The sequence below is a fragment of the Indicator indicator genome, chromosome 3 (genome assembly GCF_027791375.1).
Source record: "Indicator indicator isolate 239-I01 chromosome 3, UM_Iind_1.1, whole genome shotgun sequence".
Classification (NCBI taxonomy): Eukaryota; Metazoa; Chordata; class Aves; order Piciformes; family Indicatoridae; genus Indicator; species Indicator indicator.
In genome coordinates, this window is record NC_072012.1 from 33,554,321 (window position 1) to 33,573,756 (window position 19,436).

Sequence of the window (19,436 nt, forward strand, 5' to 3'; positions counted from 1 at the left end):
AATTATTTCTAACAGTGTTCTTCAAAATACACTTACCATAATTTCCTTCTCTTTTTTTGAAACACTTGATTTTATAAAGAATGGTGTTTTATGATAGCATGATTGGAAAATTCTGTCTTCTTTTTTGCTGAGAACCAGTACACAGCAACTCATCCATATGATTGGTTATTTCCTCCCTGTTCTTCCCATCACCAGGGGTGCTGAAGGCTGATTTTGCTTCCACTCTTCAGCTTTACTGTGTATCATAAACTCATAACAAATGGAACTAAAAGTTGGAAGCAGCCCTTACATAACCTCTTCCGAGCATCGTTATCCAGACAAAACTACTTTACAAATGCAAAGAGTCTTAAATAGTGTGACTAGGAATTTGTATTACAGATTTTACCTTTGGTTTGTGTCTTTGGTTTTACTTATCTTTCAGTTTTTGATTCTTCTGATTTCACAATTTACTATTTTTAAAGATTTTACTCTGATACAATAACATATAGGGGGCAGAGTCTTTGAATGTTACTATATTGTGATAGGCCCTGATCCAACAATAAGAAAGAATGCAATCTCTGCCCTTCTCATCATCTGCCACGAGTATATAAGGATCATCAGAGATTCTTGCAACTTCTTGGAGGACTCCAACCTTATCAACTAATAGGTGACTTAATCCAAAGGCAGCAGATTCCCACTATGTGTTTTGAGCATAGAAATGCATATCTTGTTAAATGGTTCAGTGTTTTACATAAAATGTAAAAAAATGGGATTTGGTAAGACAAACTAAAAATACACTCTGCATATTTTCTCACTAGAATAAATACCTTAGACTGTTTAAATAGGAAGCTATTTATTTCTCTGACTTTCCCTCACAGCACTGATGTATATCATCTGCTGGGTTAAGATATTGCAGACTTGATATTCTTTTCCCTTTCAGTTATTTATGTAATATGGTATCCTTACTTTCACTTTTTTTAGATACTAAAAATGAAACCAATTGTAAATGTAAGCATGAAATAACAGGGCAAGCCAAAAATAACAGAGGCTGTGAATGATTCAGGTTGTTGATTTATTGATCGTTGCAAAGTTCTGGCTCAGAGCTAATCTGTACTAGGCAGAATTTGGGACAATAGGTAGGGTCTGTCTCCTTTCAAGTGTTGTGTATTCCATGTGATTTGTACTACAGCACTAAGAATCTGGTGTGCTGTATCTGAGTATTGTGTAACTAAGCCTTGAGTATGAGTATTGTATATGAGTATTGTGTAACTATGAGCTATGAGTATTGTGTAACTAAGCCTTCAGTTACTTTTTGTGACAGATTGCCTAGACAGATTGTCTATTTCCAACTCCCATGCCATGGGCAGGAAAACTTCCCATCAGACCAGGTTGCTCAAAGCCTCATACAGCCTGGTCTTAAATACTGGCATCAACAGCTTCCCTGGGCAACCTGTTCCAGTGTTCCACCACTGGAATAACTTCTTCCTAATGTCTAATCGAAATCTACCCTGCTGTAGTTCAAAACCATTGCCCCTTGCCCTATTACCACATGCCCTTATAAATAGTCCCTCTCCAGCCTTCCAGCAGGCCCTCTTCAGGTACTGGAAGGCCATTGTTAGGTCTCCCAGAGCCTTCTCTTCTCCAGGGTGAACAGACCCAAATCCATCAGTCTGTCATCGTAGGAGAGATGCTCCAGCCCTCTGATCATCTTTGTGACCCTCCTCTGGACCCTCTCCAACAGATCCATTTTCTTTTTGTGTTGGGAGCTCCAGAGCTGGACATAGTACTCCAGGTGGGGCCTCACCAGAGCAGAGTACAGGGGCAGAATCACTTCCCTGTACCTGCTGGCCATGCTTTGGTCTGCCACTGCACTTTGCCGGCCCCTGTCAAGCACTTCATCCACCAGTAACCCCAAGCCCTTCTCTGCAGGGCTGCTCTCAGTCCAGTATCACCCAGCCTGTATTTGTGTTTGAGATTGCAACCAACCAGGTACAGGAAGTGCAGCTAGGTAATTCATATCAATATTATCTGGTTTACTCTAGTCTAAATCTGCATTTTGCCTTGAATTTGATTGATTTTCAGATTAAATAATAGCTTACTAAAAAGATTTGGGTTTTTTTTTTAATCTGCAATTTCTTACATACTTATATTCTTATCTATATCCTACTTTGTTTTAAATATTTTGTCATCTCATAGCATGGTCTCCTAAGCTGTATTTAGTTAGCATTGCATTAATTGTTTTGTGGTTTTGTTATTTATATGCTTCTGGTTTTATTAATTGATAAATATTGAGCCAGAGACATGGGGAATTAGGTTTGTTTACAGCTCTTGTTTGAACTGCAGAGGAAATAGACTCACATTAAGATTTTTTGAAAGTCTTGAGAGCAATTGAAAACACAGGTTTGGGAAGGGAAAGAAAGCCAACCCTGGTGTGTGAACTGGGAAAAAAGCTGGACCTTGTGCTGCAGGGTTGTGAGGAAGTACGCTGCCCTAGGCAAGCATCCCTTTAGCTGGTATCTAAAGCTAGTCCCAGTCCTCAAGTGTTTATTAGCCTTCTGAAATCAAATGTTTTACATTCAGATTTTTAAATGCCACTACAATAATTAAAGGATTCTGGGTTTAAAGTAACCTGATTTTCTGTCTTTATATATATGCATGAAATTATACCTTGTACTTGTGTATATATGGTGGGTAAAAACCACCGGTAGATCTCTACGTTAAAAATCAGTACTTTATAAAAAAATATTTAAAAGTCAAATATATATATATATATAAAAATCAAATATATATATTTAAGACGTCAAATATGAGATAATTTTACTACCTCATTGTTTGCTGTAGGTGTGCAGAATTATTAATTATGTATCAGGCTGACATTAACCATGCTGCTGAAAGAGGACAGACACCTTTGTACCTGGCCTGTAAAAATGGAAATAATGATTGTATTAAGCTATTGTTGGAAGCTGGAGCAGATCGAACCATTAAAACCAGCGTAAGTTAAAATAATTTGTAAAGTTAGAGTATCTTGTATAGTACTGAATAACTGCAAACAGCTATAGAAAGATTTACACTAAAATATTTATTTATAGTTTTCTTTAAAGCTGGATTATACCATGCAATATGAAATTAATATATTGTTCCTTTCATCACACTTTCTGTGGGTTTTTTTGATATGCGTATTATGCAAAATCTCCTAGGTTGTGTGACTTCCTTATCATTTTAGGTGTTTCAGATCCCACCTGCAGTTTGCTGCAGATTTTTCTTCAGCTCTGGGTTTGCAAAACAGAACAAGAGTTGTTTGACTGACTTGTAAGGTGGAGGTAGTGACAGGGATTTTGTTCCATCTTTCATGTTTGGCTGCCTTATTGGTGTCCTTCAGGGGACCTGCCACCCCCAAATTTGTCAGCCAGTGTTGCAAAGTCTCATATATCTCAAACAGGAGAATATGGCCAAAAAAAAATTGTATATACAGGAGAAATGGAGGAGAGCTGTCTCAGAACTAACATGTAGGCATCGCCCTTTTACAGGTGCTTTCCTGAAGTTTTTCTTAAGAAGTTGTAATAAACCCAGGACTGAGAGTATTGTTTTCACAGTACATTCTACTCCTATTGCATTGATTTTTTTTTTAATTCATTTATTTTGTATTTGAAAAGTAAATATATATTTACCTTGAAAGTTATGATTTCAAAAACATGAAAATGTCTGATTGATAAATTGATTATTAGAACATGAAACAAATTATTGATTGGTAGAATTGTGTTAGTTCAATACAGAGGAAACAGTTTATTAGCAGCATGTAACTTCTGTATCACTTGGACTCCTCTGAAAATTGAAAGTCTCCTGACTGTTGAACTGTCCTTAGAGAAAGCTGTAATATTTTTTCTGCTACATTTTCTTCCCTGTCTTTCATCCACCCCAAACACATACAAGAAACTCTGTTTTCCCAAAGGATTATTATATCACTCTTGCTTATCTTTTTAATTTCCAAACAGAGCCTTCAGTTCAGATTCTTTGCTGATTCAGGTTCTGCAAACAGCTTTCTGTGTGTTTGCTGGAAGTGTGCTTTTTGCTTTTGCTTTGATTTTTTTAGGATGGCTGGTCACCAGTTCATGCAGCAGTGGATTCTGGTAATGTTGACGGTCTCAAGCTTCTTATGTACTATGGAGAGCCAAACAACAGAAACCCTTTCACTGATGCAGAGCCTAATTTAGACTACTTTGATTTGGAGAAGAGAGAAGACAACTATACCAGTAGAATAAAGCCTGTTATTTCTGCAGATCTCCTCAACCATGCCGACAAAGAGGGTTGGACTGCTGCCCACATAGCAGCATCAAAAGGCTTTAAGGTCAGTCTTTGTGGACAAATTACAATAACCTGACAGAATTTAGGCAGGATAAATCTTTTTTATCTTTGAAGAACTAAAAGTTAGATGTCAAATCTAAGTTTGTTATCTAGTTTGTTGTCACGCTTGATTTAACAGAGACAGAGATACTTCTAGGGGACAATTTACCACAGAAGCTAAGCATCAAATTGGGTGAATTGTCATGTTTAAATGTCTATTTCTTTTGGGACAATAATGAAAAGAGAAAACATGAGTACTTGAGTTTCAGATTTTCAAAGTGATGGTAATGTGAATGCCACTCTAAATGTCAATTCAAGGAGTGTCCTGTGCTTATAAATAGTAGATGGACCTAGTTTGCAGTTACAGTTAAGGATGATTTAACTGTGAACAATTTTTTCCTGTGGGAGGGAGGAAAATACATTTTTAGAAGCAAATTTATGCAGTAATATGTTGTTTAATTTGTTATTTTGGGCAGACTTTTTAGCAGGCAGTGAGTAAGTTTTTAGGGAGTTGGGTTAACTGATGACATGGAGAATGACCTGAAAGGTTTTTGCCTGATAATTAGCAGGAAGATTTCTGGAAATTGAGTATGTCTTGAAGTATTTGACGTCAGAAGCATTGCACTTCTAGCACTGATTGTTTAAAGATTTTTGAGGGCTTTTATGACAGCTGGCAGTCAGATCTTACAGTGAAACTTTTACCCAGAGAGAAAACAGAGGATACTAAACAGAAAAGAGAGTGAATTTTGGGAAAATACAGTCCAAGACTTCAAAATTCAGCTTGTGATTATATGCCTAATTCAGTGTTTATCAATATGCTTCCTTTTTTTTCTTGGTAAATTTACTATGATAAATTTAAAATAAGCACAGATATAAGATCCGGTTTATTAAATTATGGATTTTTGGGGACCAGCCACTACTTATTCAGCATTTTACATTGCAGAGTCAATATTCCATTACTACTGTCCGTTAGGTAGATGCAAGCTCTTATTTCGGTTTTTATTCTTCTAAGTTTAGACGGAGTTAGTATTTGTTACAGTGTGCATCATGTTGTGTCTTTCTGCAATAATATAAGCTTCAAAACTAGATTTTACTTACTGTCTAAAAGAGGCATTGGCTAGGTGTTCTTTCTGAAGGCTCTGGCATTGGAAGTCTTCAGATATGCCTTTCATTAATAACTCATGGGTTTGAATTTCTGAGTGCATTCCAAGTCAGCTGTTCAAAAACTTTTATTGAGGGCTAAGGATATTCTCTCAGGTGAAGGCAATATGTAGCTGGCAGTTGGATTCCTGGTTTTGATGTTGCAGGCACATTATATAATTGCATTTGATTAAATGTGTTTATTGACTTGAGAAATGTTTGGGACACAAAAGAAAGCTTAATAAGACATGACAGAAAGCTTAATAGCCATCTTCAAGTACTGGGAACACTTCAGCTTCATTCTCTAATTCTTTATCTGCACTGCATGTCATTCATGACTTTACATGATAGTTGCGCATAAAGAGTGCTGGCACTTGCACCCTTTTCTTTCAACATTGCTGACTGCCATTCTTTATAGATGAATTACACTAGGGCATCGTATCTGCTATTTCACAGGCAGCAAATCCAGCAAAACTTCTCATTTTACTAAGGAAAATTGGCTTCATTTCTTTGTTCTCTTCCACTTCTTTATTCGCTTTTTTATTTCCCGCTTTCAGCCTCATGGTTCAGTCCCCTGCCTTCTGCTGTCTTTGCCATTCATTGCACCCATTTGAGAAACAAAGTTAACTTACTAACCTGGCAAGAAAAGATGCTCTTTTTTTTTTTTTCCTGGTTAATTTTATTCTGGCAAAGTTAGTGAGCTAATTAATTATTTTTTTAAAACTCTTAAAAGTGCTGGAACCACAATCTGGTAAAATGTCATTCCACAGGGAAGTATAGCTTGAATGACTCTTATGTTTAGGAAATGTGCCAGGGAAAGACAAAGGTCTTTCTGTAAGAACAGCCACAAAACAAGTGACAGTAGCCAAATTTACAACACATCACTGTTCTGAATGGAAATACTTAATAGTTGCTTCTGTGTCTTTTCAAGTTTTGGTTTCTCTGCTTTGATCAGCCCCAGAGGTTATCAATACACCATTCACTAGTACTGCTTCTGGTGGTGCTGTCATTTAATACACATCTGTCCTTTAAAGGAATGTCTGAGGATGAAGCTTTCATGAAGGCCATCTCTCTAATGTTGCTGAATGGGTGAACATAAAAACTGAGACTTCATCAGTCTTCTGATTGCTGATAAATCAACATATGACTGCAGTTTTGTGAGGGCTCTTCCCCCACCCCACTCTGGGTAGTCTGGGAGGATGATTATATTTAATTTTTTTTTTTCCATGTATGATCGTGCCAATATGAATTTATATGCTAGTAGCTTGTTTATAATTAATTGTCACTAATCTTTCATTTGTTGAGCATATGACATTTTTTAAAGTCTTTGAATTTTAAGAGGCCACCATGTTATTGTCATCCACAAAATGTTTGTGGTCTGATTTTAATAGAAATGCATTTCTATTTCACTGCATTATTACAACGTTTGCTGAAATTCAGGTTTAGCTGCCAAAGAAGAAGCTTGCAAGGTGCTTTTAAAATGATTGAGACCTTTTCCTGTGTCCCACTCGGATGTCAGGCATGATGAGAACAACTACTTGGTGAATTGCGAAGTGAAACCTGGTTTTATGAACTACCATCTGAACACATTAATTAGTCTATATTAAGGTTTAGAATAGGCTTTTTAGTATTGCATGAATACTGAGGCCAAGCTGTTCAAAACAGAATGCGTATTTGGGCTTCTGTTTCCATATGTGAATACCTAAACTGTGGCCAGATGTTAAGAATTTCTCAATTCAACTTATTAGCACTTAATGCTTCGAGACTCTAAAAGCCTATCTGTGTATGTTCTGCTTTTTCAAAATCTTGATTTGAGACGTTGAAATCTGCTATAAAATATTTTTACTCTTGGCTTTCAGATCTGTGAGGAACATTATTTAGACACATATATTGAAACTCTGTAGCTGACTGTCTTTGGAAATGCCTATATAAGAATTGGTAGTACAGCAAATAGACAACTAAATAATACAGTTCTTACCTTTGCAGAACTGTCTAGAAATCCTTTGTAGCCATGGTGGACTAGAGGCTGAGAGAAAAGATAAGTGTAATCGAACATTGCATGATGTTGCTACTGATGATTGCAAACATCTCCTAGAAAACTTAAGTAAGTAAATGCTATCTGCACCATATACAAATGTTTTAGTAAAGAGCTTGTGGGACAAAAATGAGAAATATAAAAAAGGTAGTTGTTGCTTTTTTGGAAGCACGAAATTAAGTTTTCTTAACCTAGCAAGTTTCTGTTCTTTAAACTTTGCAAAAGCATATGATAAAATTTTGTTGGAGGTTATTAAATTACTTATGTCTCTGTTTTTAAACCACTTGAAAAGATGGGTTGTAGTATACATGTGCAAGCATCCATATTCTTTCAAAATTTCTGAATTTAGGATTCAATAATTTAATAAGTAGTTACTTTTTGCAAAGCTACTTCCTTCTTTTCTTCAAATTCTTGCAGAAAAATCACATAGTGGTGGATAGCTGTCGTATTTCCTCATATTAAGCCAATCATCTAGTCATATCTGGATCTGTTTTTAGAGAATAGTTTTATTTGTCACTTGTTTATTGTTGAGAGGATCATTGTTTTTATTCCTTAAAAAAATCTTATAGACAGCATCAAGAATTTTTTCCAATATCAGTAAATGCTATCAGAAGATATTTTTTTTTAATTTGTTATTGTTTTCCTTCTCTGTAAGTTTTCTCAAAATTCAGTAGAGGAGGCTCACATGTGTATATCTTGAGTTAGAACTTCATCTGTCCACTCACAAGTTCTGTTTTCTACTTCTCTGTAGAGTCAGAAGTACTCTCTTGTAGATTGGTGTGCTTTGTATTTATTGACCTTTTTCATGTTTGCATGGTGGGATGTAGGGCTGTAGGTAGTCAAGTTCGCTATCAACACATCAGAGAAGATTTGCGTGCTGCTTCTGATCTTCTTCAGCTGTAGGTATTGTAGGTCGAATTTTCCTCTTTTACTATAGCTACACATTCCTTACTTTCTATTAGAAAGTGGTCTACTTCATCTTACAAAGATGAAGTATCTTACAAAGTCAATATTTGATGGCTGAATCTGTAGCCTATTAAGTTGGTGCTTGTATTATTTTCATCAGTCATAGTACCCTGTTTCCCTGACAGGCTTACTATGAATCCAGCTGCTTTTATCAGGTCAAAACCTTTGGGCTCCATTTCTCTTCTTTTTCATTTGTTAGGCCTGTAGTTAACATCAGTGCAATCATAATTAGCTCTTTTGCCCCTGTAATATCTGATCTGTGGAAGCTTGGAAACACCACTCTCAGCTAGGTTTATGCCTTAGTAAGTCAAGACTGCCTTCTGGGTACCATCCTCTACCTGCCTCACAATCCTGTGAAGTGTCCAATGTGAAGAATTACATGGGTGCAGGACAAGAGGATGTGTTCTGACAGGTCTGAAAGACTAGTGCCCAGGATTGCTGGTTATGTCACAGAGCTCATGTGCACTGAAATTTAGGCATACACTGTACCTCTGTCCCAGAAGCCTCTTTCCTTGCAGAGAACTCTGTATTTCTTATAGTCATTGCTCATTTCCCTGAGGTCTAGCCAGCAGAAAGGCAAGCCCCTGTTCTATTTCTCACAATCACACATCTGAAGGATGCCTTTGAGTAAACTTTTCCCTACAGTAGGCTAGCAGGATAGTGGTTTGTATCAGATGATGACAACAACTTCTGAACTCAAAAGCAAAACTAAGATCATGTTGAAAGATTTCATAATACGATAGTTTTGGATTGTTTTTTTGTTTTGTTTTGTTTGGGGGTTTGTGGTACACCTATTTAATTTCAGGGATAATTTGTGAAAGGTATTGTTTTGGCATTAAAGTTAGAGTTTCATTTTCACACTTAGTCTTCCAAATAATCCACATGGACTGCTGCTTCTGTTGAACTTTATTCCATTTTTCAAAACCAAGAATTTTACTAACATCATTAATTTTGTTGCCAGAATACACATGTCAATTTTCTACTGTCCTTTTTTTTTAATATTTTGTCAATTTATTTTATAGCAAATCAAATATATACTTCCAAGTGATTTTCTGTCTTAGCATTTCACTTAGAGATACTTGGCTCAGCTAACTGTGTTTTCCACTTGTATACAAGTGCCATAATATTTCTTTCTGTATTGATAATAAAAATGTTCATAACCACAATAAATGAAATCATTAAGACATTACCTACTACCTGCCTTAATTTATAAGTAAATAGTCTGTAAAGAGGAAATAAGGTTTGTCTTGTTTCCTGTTATTTAGCCACAATAATAACAACAATAGTTTGTAATGTAAAAAATCCCAACAACATAGATACCATAATATTTGGTTTTCATCACTGTTCTGATTTTCTGGTGCTGACCTGTGCTGCTCATTGACATTTGCTTTTCTGTAGCAAGAGTTATTTTGTAGCTTTGCTTTGCAATATTAGATGTTATTGTCTTTAATAATAGGATTTTTTTTTAAATTTGAGTTTTGCTGGTTTCTCATTCTTGGTTTTCTGGTTTTCAACAGATGCTCTTAATATACCTGTAAGGATTTCTGTCAGTGGCATTGAACCAGCCCATTGTGGTGCAGAGGACTTTGATACAGAAAACACAATATGTGCTTTAAATATCCGCAAACAGACATCATGGGATGATTTTTCAAAAGCCGTGAGTCAGGCAGTGACAAACCATTTCCAAGCAATCGCTTCTGATGGATGGAGGAGCCTAGAAGACCTGTCATATAATAGTGCTGCAGAATCCAGCATTGGCCTCAGTGCAAGCAGTATATTGTCTGTCAAACTAGGTATCAATGTTGGCGTTAGAAAAGCAAAAATCACAGGTTTTCTTGAATTTGTGAAATCTTATGAGCAGGATAAAAATATCTTTAGATTTCTGTTTCTTTTAAAGATTAGACTAAGAAAGACCAATACTAAAATGGAACTTAGAACAGTGCTAGCATGAAAACATCCTTTCCTTTTAGTTATATGTGTGGTACAATTCATTAAGCACTTTAGCACATATTCACTTTAGACTGGGTAAATTTATCTTTTTTTACTTTATTTTACATGTAAAGACAGGCTAGCTATTAAACTTGTGTCTCAAACTGGCATAAATCATTGGTAGCCATACCAAGTAATAGTATGGTTTAGCACATGGAGCTGGTGTGTTTGTCAAATCTGTCACTGTCTGCACATCATCTTTGTAAGCAAGTGATTATGTTCAAGCACAGAACACTTCATACAGATAGAGGGAATATCTCTTTTTTTTTTCTTTTTGACAGGAAGCATTTCATGGTCAACAGGTCAGATTTTTTCTCAGCCACCGTGGGATTTCTTGAAGAACAACAGAGCTGAGCATATCACAGTGTTTCTGTTTGGTAATTTTCAATCCATAATTTTCAGGTTTTAAAGTTAAGACACTCCATATGAAATACATAATTTAAGAATCATTTGCTACTGGTTTTGTTCTACAGTGGGGCTTGATCCTCAGAAATATATCCAATTAGTTGTTTAACTAGATTTGAAAGAATCTACAACATTTAGAAAACATGCCAGCACTTAAAAGCCTTATTACCCTTTTCAGTTCTATATCCATTTTACTTACGTCACAGATACCTGTGAGTCTATGTTGCTACCTAAATGCCTTTCTTTTCTTCACCATTTTAATTTGCATAGCCTGTAATTTTAGGAGATTGCTGTAGAATACTGCATGAAAAGCCTATATAACCATCATACATGCTTATAAACATAGAAGATTTACAAAATTTGTTTGTGTATCTCCTTTTTAAAGGACCTCAAGAAGGCTGTCTAAATAGTGTGACTTATGCATCTATGATCCACCTTCAGACACTTCAGAATTACCTCCGCCTGGTAAATACTAAGCTAGCTCCTCTTTGCATGCTATTTATAGGTGAAAATACTTATGCAATAGTGTTGAATAATAAAAAATTGATCTTCTACTCTGTGAAAGAATGTCAAGACTTCTAAAAAATAAAATGGAAGGAAAGCTATCATTTTAAAATAAAGTTTTCTGTAAGTCTTGCCCCAATAACTTTACTCACATGAAAACACTTTTTCCTTTAATGAGCTGCCATCTGATTAACTGAACTGCTTAAGAGAAAAGCTCTGTGATATGTCATCTGTTTCCAAAGTTATTTCATTGCACTTTTTGAGGGGAAAGTGAATTTGAATAGCATTCATGTAAGCAATTATTTGAGACTTGAATGTCATTATTTGCTTATACATTTATCTCCTGAAACATTTTTTAATTATTTTTATTCTTCTAACAATTTATTTATTACCTTAAAATGGAATGTTAATTTGATAATGTGAGTTAACTTTCAAGATCTTTTAACATTGCTATTCAAATCAGAATTAGTTTGAAATCTGCATAATTTCTGCTATGTCTTGGAATAGTTTTTTATGTTGTTAGAACAATTCTGTGCTGTAGGTTTCTGTTGTATTCAGCAATGTTGCCCAATGATGTGAGTGTATTCCCTTACTGACTTTTTAGAAGTCATTTTACAGTTAAGGCAGATGAAATAATTTTTATTCTACTGTACTGATAATGTGATGCCATTTCAACTGGAAATGAACTCAGTCTAAATCATTATGTTAGCAGTGATTTAAACTACTCTTTGATGATTTTAACGTCATTCTGGGTTATCTATTTCAATTCAAAATCAAGAAAATATTGTAAATCCCAGACTCTCCTTCCTACATGAATTTTTCAAGTTTCACAGATTGTTATAATGACCTTTTCATGTAGTTTTACAAATTAGGATATAAATTTATCAGTCTAATTTCAAGATGTTGAATGCAAATATTGCCTATTTTGAAACTAAATAGTACAGATTACAAAGTTCAGTAGTGTAAACCAAAGAATTTTGTCTGTTCAGGTGCTGATTGTCTCATCAAGATTAAACAAAAACAAACCCAAGTTTATGAATTTTCCAGAACTATTTATTGTCTGTCTGTAGGTTGAACAATACCGTAACGTCATTTTCCATGGTCCAGAAGGAAGTTTGCAGGACTATATAGCGTATCAGATAGCAGCCTGCATCAAGGTATTGACACAAGCATCTAAAGTAAAGTAGTTCATAAGTTAGGATTTTCACGATTTCACCAAGTCTATACATTTTCAACACAGCAAAAGCAAGTGTCTGCAGGATCCACATGTGAAATTGTTAAAGTTGAAATGGATGCTGGTTTCTCCAAGGAGCAGCTTGCAGAACTCTTCATCAATAGTGGTAAGATTATTTCAGCAGGGCTGATTTTTGGTAGTTTGTAGGAAAATTTTTAATGGTGCAAAGTACAGAAATACATGATAACATTTTGCATAGTGGGTGGCATTTTTTAACAGAACCTATCGATTTCCAGTTGCTTGGGGGAAAATGATACAAATCTAAACTGGTAGAACAAAGTGTGACAGTCCAGTAGGGAACTGTCAAAAGGTTGTGCCATTTAATGAAAATGAGTACTTAATATTTTTTTTTGTCTCATTCCATTTTTCCTTTGTGAGCCTTTAAAAGTTGATTGCTATGGTTCACATCTACTGAAATGAAAGTCTATTGTTGTTTTATTGTATCTACTCTAATTATTATTGGGGAGGGAAAAAGATACAAAAAGGGAAGCTATAATTACTACCTTTCTGTGAGTAAGAGGAGCTCTGAAAGAGTTCTTAAAAAATCAGACCAATTGCTTTTGATACATGCTTGTTTACTAGGTGCTTATGTGGGGATCTCAGCCAAATTTTGTCAGCCATGCTAGGCAAATGTTACTGTGTGGGTTCTGACTCATTCCTAAAGCACAAAGTTGAATTTCTGTTAAATTGAACAATTTTCTCCTAATGGTTGCAAACAGCTACATGCAGATTAAAGTTCTATTACTTGGGTGCTCCACAGTGAAGTATTCTCAGTAGGCTGTACCTCTGTAAATTCATAGTGAATAAATGGTAAGAGTTTAAAAAAAGGGCAAAGTAGACAAAGAATGATGGAAATTAAGTATGGAAGCAGAATAATGGGGGCACATGGGATAGTCAGAAGTAGGAAGGAAAACACAAAAAAAAAAAAAAAAGGAATCGCATAGTGCTATAAGAGAAGGAAAATGCAGTAGTTTTTTGTGGAGCACAGGTTGTACTGCATTTTGCCTATAGTCCTGTATTTGAACTCTGACTTCTTCTATTTCACTGTAGTATTAGCCAAATAATAATAACATAGTATATGATATTAACATATAGTATACAGAATCATACAATGATCTGGGTTGGGAGGGACCCTAAAGTCATCTAGTTCCATCCTCCCTGCAAGGGACAGGGACATCTCTCACTAGACCAGGTTGTTCAAGTCCCTGTCCAGCCTGGTCTTGAACACCTCCATGGAGGGGGCATCCACAACTTCCCTGGGCAACCTGTTCCAGTGTTTCAGCACCCTCACTGTAAAGATTTTTTTTTCCTAATACCCAGTCTAAATCTACCCTCTTCCAGCTTCAATTCGTTCGCCTCGTCCTATCATTACAAGCTCTTCGTGTTGATCCCTTCAGATACTGGAAGGCTGCTATAAGGTCTTCCCAGAGCCTTCTTTCCTCCAGGCTGAACAGCTGCTGCTCTGGCAGCCTGTCTTCATAGGGGAGGTGCTCCAGCCCCTGATTATCTTTGTGGCCCTCCTCTGGACCTACTCCAACAGTTCCATGTCCTTGTGTTGGGGGCCCCAGACCTGAATGCAGAAGAAATTACTGTTCAGTGAGCGAGACTGAATGCTGTCAGCTACTTGCTGTGTGCCTGCAGTGTGAGCCTTGTTCTTCAAGCATGTTTGCATTCTGTGGCTTTCATTGGCTTTCTTATTTGTAACAAATTGCATAGTCCCTTCTGATAATATTTGAGCTCAGAGGCAGAGCCATGCCATGGACTTGTGCAGTGGTATGCAGTGCTCCATTCTGTTTGGTAGCATACTTCTGGCATAACTTCCACCTATGTCAGTTTTTAATCCCAGGAAATCCCAATCACAATTTGGAGAATATCTTGTATCAGTGATTATTCCCACATTATTTTCAGTGCCATCACATTGCTGGGAGAGAAGAGACCATTGAGTCAGAAGTCAGCTATGCTTTGCTGTCTGGCCTACAGGCAGGAAAATCATTCATAGTCTGGTTTGTTTACTCACCACTTTGTCTTAGAAATCTTTTGGATTCTTTACTTTGTGTCAGCAGCACACTCAAGAATAATAGTCTGTGCTTGCATTTCAGCATCGTGCTGCTGTTTGAGACTTTCATCTTTCTGCCCACTTCTTGCTTATTGTTCAGCAGCATCTCCTCTTCTAGGAGAGCATTCTTCCCTAAATGATTCCATCAGACACAGAGCATGTACCTGTCCTGTGCTGTCCAGCTGTGTAGTATTAGGAAAATAGGGCATAATATTCAGAAAACTACAAACAGCAGTCATCAGTAACAGTCAGTTGCTCTTAAGTTATTGCCTATTATTTCTTATTTTCCTTAAGGGCCATCTTTAGTACTACAAAAAGTTCTGAAAAAATGAAAAATTGTTGTGTTTAATACTTGTAGTGAAGAAGCATTCATCTGGGATTTAGTGTTACAGGAACACTTGCAAAGGCTATATCTTTTTAAAATAGGTATCTGAAATATGAACAAAGGAGATACAGATATATGATTTTAATGTTAGGTTCAGGTGCTATTGTTTGTGCATCACATTAGCTCTGATTATTTGGGTAATTCTTAAATATACTGAAGGAAATTTTGAAGAAAGGATAGTAGCAAACAAAGAGGCAATCTTATAGAATGATTAAATTTCTTATAAACATGGAATATTCTGAATCCTTTAATGACTGTATGATATCAAGAGTACATCTTAAGAATTTTAGGATGTGTTGCAGCAAATGATAGCAATGCTTTCAGATCTCTTTGCTGTCTTTCGTGTTGGATTTGGTTCAAGTGTGTTGAAATCCTTCCTATGTATGAAAATCCAATTATAGCTATTGCAGGAATCAATCTTGGTAATAGCTTTCAAATTTTTTTCTTATTATATTTATGATATTCTTTCCACAGTTTGACGTTTGTGCTTCCAGTTTGGAATGTATTATCAATCCATCTGCTTACATGAAACTCAGAAGGCAAAAAAATAAAAATTCCCTTTGTTGCATTTGTAAAATCTGCGTACATAAACAAAAGTCAATTTTCATTATTAGACATTAATAGGATTTTTTTTATATTTCAGCTTGTCTGATTCCAGTTAAACAGCCTCCTGTAAGCAAGACAGTCATTGTGATTTTAGAAAATCTGGAGAGGATTTCTTTGTCTGAATTACTAGGAGATTTTCTGGCACCTCTTGAGAATCGGAGTTCGGAAAATCCTTGCACTATTCAAAGAGGTATTTAAAGAATTTGGAATGGAGAAATGGTTTTACTACAGTGTTGATGTGCTATAATACAAGACAAACAGGGAGAAAAACATAATTTTTTATTGCTAACAGTTGTTCTTAACCAAATATAGCATGTTTTAAGGCTGATTTGTGGTGGATTTCTTATCCTTCTTCTTATGTCACTGCTTCTTGCTTTTATAGGAAATCCTGTCAAAGTATTTCAATAAAATGTTTCATGGTTTATTTTTAGCAAATGGAGTTTCTGGTGCTTTTTACTTTCACGAGAACTGCTTTTTACTGGGGACAATTGCAAAATGTCATCTTCATGGCTCTGACCTGCTGGTTCAGCAGCATTTCCGCTGGGTTCAACTTAGGTGGGATGGAGAACCAATGCATGGTTTGCTTCAAAGATTTTTAAGAAGAAAAGTTATAAACAAGGTAAGAGCTTGAATCAGCTCCCACAATTTTGTCTGTGAAATATCTGCAATATGTCAAAAGCTGAGCAGATAACTAAGTTGTTTTGGAGAAAAAAGCATTCATTTCTGGGAAGATCCAGGCTGTGTACTTGTAAATGTTGTGTTTGGCTTCATAGAGGATGGTGTCTGGCCATGGCTGAGTAGCATAAACACACAGGCTGGCTGCAAATAATGACACCATATCTTGTCTGCTGTATGAAAACTTCTTTAAGTAATTTTTTTCATCTACTCTGTGAGAATGATAGTATGTATCTCTTCAGCAAATATAAAATCCCTTTCGTGAGGAATTTATTCTATATATCTAAAATAAGATAGTTATATGTCCAGTTGTGTACTGAGTTTTAAGCAGCAAAAAAAAAGTTTTCATAATTTTCAAATCAAAGAGGAAAGAGGGGTGAAGATACATCAGTAGGGAAGTTTTTTTGAGCCAGTAGGCCTGCTGAACTTGGAATACAAGTTCAAAAGAGAATAAAGATGTGAAATCTACTTAAACATTAATAAATAAATGAAAGATGGGAAATGAAAAGAAGGATGTGGGCAAAACTTTGACAGTTATTTGGAAGAAAAACCTTCTAATGTGATAGCAGCTACTGCAGACAGTCAGGCAGTGTTAGACTTTGGAAGAGGAAGTCTAATCAAAACAGCTGCAAAGGAAAATAATCTTGGCAGCAGAGTTTTGAACAGACTTTAAAAGAGAGGTTGTTCTAGGAACAGAAAAAACTGTTTGTAGTAGAGAATCCTGGTTGGGGACAACAGACCCACTGTCAGTTCTGAGTGTTCAGCTGTATATGTCTTGGTTATCCTTGGGGACGTCATCTCCTGTGCCCTGTGCCCCAGTTTACATCTACAAAAGCTTAATAACTCAAAGAGATCCCAAAGAGGAAATGTGTGGGAACTGAACCTTTCAGTGATGATAATGAGGAAATTTAGAAATATTCCAAAGTATTTTTTTATACAGAATATAAAGTAATGTGAAATACATCCATGAAACTTTTAATGTATTATTTTTCTTAGCTTACTTTTTTCAAGTGCATAGTTACTTCGTAGAACACAGAATCATTTAGCTTAGAAAAGACTTTTAACATCATTGAGTCTGACCACCAACATTACACTGTCAGGTCTACCACTAAACTGTGTCCCTAAGCATCATGTCTATACCTCTTTTAAATACCCTTAGGGGTGGTGACTCAACCACTGCCCTAGGTAATCATGGAGCATATTGCAGGGAAAGACAAGAATCTGACAAAAAACACATTCCCCCTCCGTGAAATGAATGTGTCATTAGGACTAGGAAAGATGAGAAAAGGAAAAGGAAAAAGACCCAGGCATTTACAAGTATGGAGGGACTGTTGAATCTCACAGCTACTTCAGGCCTGGTTCTCTGAGATGCCCAGTATTTGGCAAGGACAACATTCAGGTAAGCAAGATGTTATAAATAAGTACTTTTTTCAGTGTGAAATGTTGTCTTTTTTCTCCATGTGTGCTTTACATCTTTGAGTTTCTACAGCCATGGCAAACTGGAACCACTGTGAGTGGTTGTCTAGTCAAGGGTATGAATGGCTTCAAGGATTCTTGCAAAATAAAAGCAAGCTAGCAATTTTCTGTGGGACAGTAGGTGGGTTGGTTGAAACTAGTATGGTGCAGATACACTGTAGTGCCATACAGATACAGTATAGGCCGTAGGACAGCACAATGAAAGTATGTAGTAGAATTTTCTTTCATCCTCTTAAGGTGAAAGATTGAAGTCTCAAGTCTACACGGGAGAACAGCTAGTGATCTAGGCCCCTTTATAAAAGGGCAGAAACACTCTGATCGTAGATAAATCCAGATCAAAGAGAAGGATTGTCTTCAACTGAGCATAAGGCCAAGAAATGCAGCAATGAAGGCAGTTGTAGCAGCAGTGGTATTCTGAACTGTTCCCAAAGGCTGGATCAACTTTATTCTGCCAAACAGCTTTGGCTCCCTGAAGGTGCCACATCATGCAACAGATGTCATTTTCAGGCTATTGTGTTCAGGCTTGCAAGCAATCCTTAGTCTTATAGGTTAGAGTTTGACAATGGAATGGGTTCCTACTTCTGAATTTGAACAGAATTTGGGCAGTAACCTCATTGAGTTTATTTTCTCTAAAGCACATAGTGACTCTTGGGAGAAAAAGGCCATGTGTCTTCCTGTGCCTTCCCTAATTAAAGAATAAATCAAAATGCCCAGTGTGCTAGCAATTCTTTTTTAAAATGCATATATGTGCCATATGCAAACTCAAATGCCAGTTGGTAGGAGGCTTAGTGTATTTCAAAGTTAAAAATAGAAGAAATATTTACCTTCTACCAAAATGTAAGGGAAAGTAAAAGCACATTTACTGTTTGATCAATAGACCATTTCAAAGAGCCTTGCTCTGTACTCTGATACCCTTTTTTGTGCCTTAATATTCATGTTTTCACATTAAAAATTCTTTCCTCCTAATTTTGGGCTATTAGAATATATGGGAACAGTTGAAATGTTTACTGTACTGTTCATCTGCAGACTCTGTAAAGGCACTTTGGCTTCAGTGCTGACAAATAGTATCCCTAGTGCATCTTTTAATGCTTCCTTTAATTCAAACTGTTGCAGAGGATAATCCTAGGATTAGGATGATGAAGGCTGGAGTCAGATAAAATAAAAGATTTTCTGGCACCAAATAATTTGCCTTTAATGAGGCGTGCTAAAAATTGTAAATATCAGAGGAAGGCATCTTTCCTTCATTGCTACGAAACCTAAAATCAATATGGAAATCCATGGAGAACATGCCTGGATCAGACATTCCTGTTCAGTGTGATTGTATGGGGGGTTTTATATGCCTTATTTGTATCATATACATTGCAGAGAATATGGTAAATATCTGTTGTAATCTTCATTTTAAACATCATAAAAGGTGCAATTGCACCAAATTTGTGTCTCAGTTTCCCAGAAGAAAGTAAAGACATGTCAATGTATTGATAAGGAGATATCTGTTTAAGTGTAATAAGTTTTAATACAACAAGGCCTCAGTATACTTCATTTAAAAAGTTTGACCAGTTTTTGACTGTTCGTAATTTATGTAATAGCAATATACCACGTTAAAATAAACACAAGCCTTGAAGTTTCAAGGAAAGTGTTTGCAGCA

The 19,436-nt window shown here is 36.1% G+C and overlaps 1 protein-coding gene across 1 annotated transcript in view; it reads left to right on the forward strand.

The window, feature by feature from the left end:
• CTTNBP2 (cortactin binding protein 2) overlaps nucleotides 1–19,436 on the forward strand; it is a 64,453-nt gene that overhangs the window by 34,847 nt on the left and 10,170 nt on the right. Inside the window, exons 7-16 of the mRNA XM_054399981.1 lie at nucleotides 2,821–2,971; nucleotides 4,070–4,324; nucleotides 7,447–7,564; nucleotides 9,979–10,254; nucleotides 10,732–10,827; nucleotides 11,241–11,320; nucleotides 12,430–12,516; nucleotides 12,600–12,699; nucleotides 15,678–15,830; nucleotides 16,072–16,259. Coding sequence (XP_054255956.1) covers nucleotides 2,821–2,971; nucleotides 4,070–4,324; nucleotides 7,447–7,564; nucleotides 9,979–10,254; nucleotides 10,732–10,827; nucleotides 11,241–11,320; nucleotides 12,430–12,516; nucleotides 12,600–12,699; nucleotides 15,678–15,830; nucleotides 16,072–16,259 — 1,504 coding nt within the window. The remainder of the gene's footprint in view (nucleotides 1–2,820; nucleotides 2,972–4,069; nucleotides 4,325–7,446; nucleotides 7,565–9,978; nucleotides 10,255–10,731; nucleotides 10,828–11,240; nucleotides 11,321–12,429; nucleotides 12,517–12,599; nucleotides 12,700–15,677; nucleotides 15,831–16,071; nucleotides 16,260–19,436) is intronic.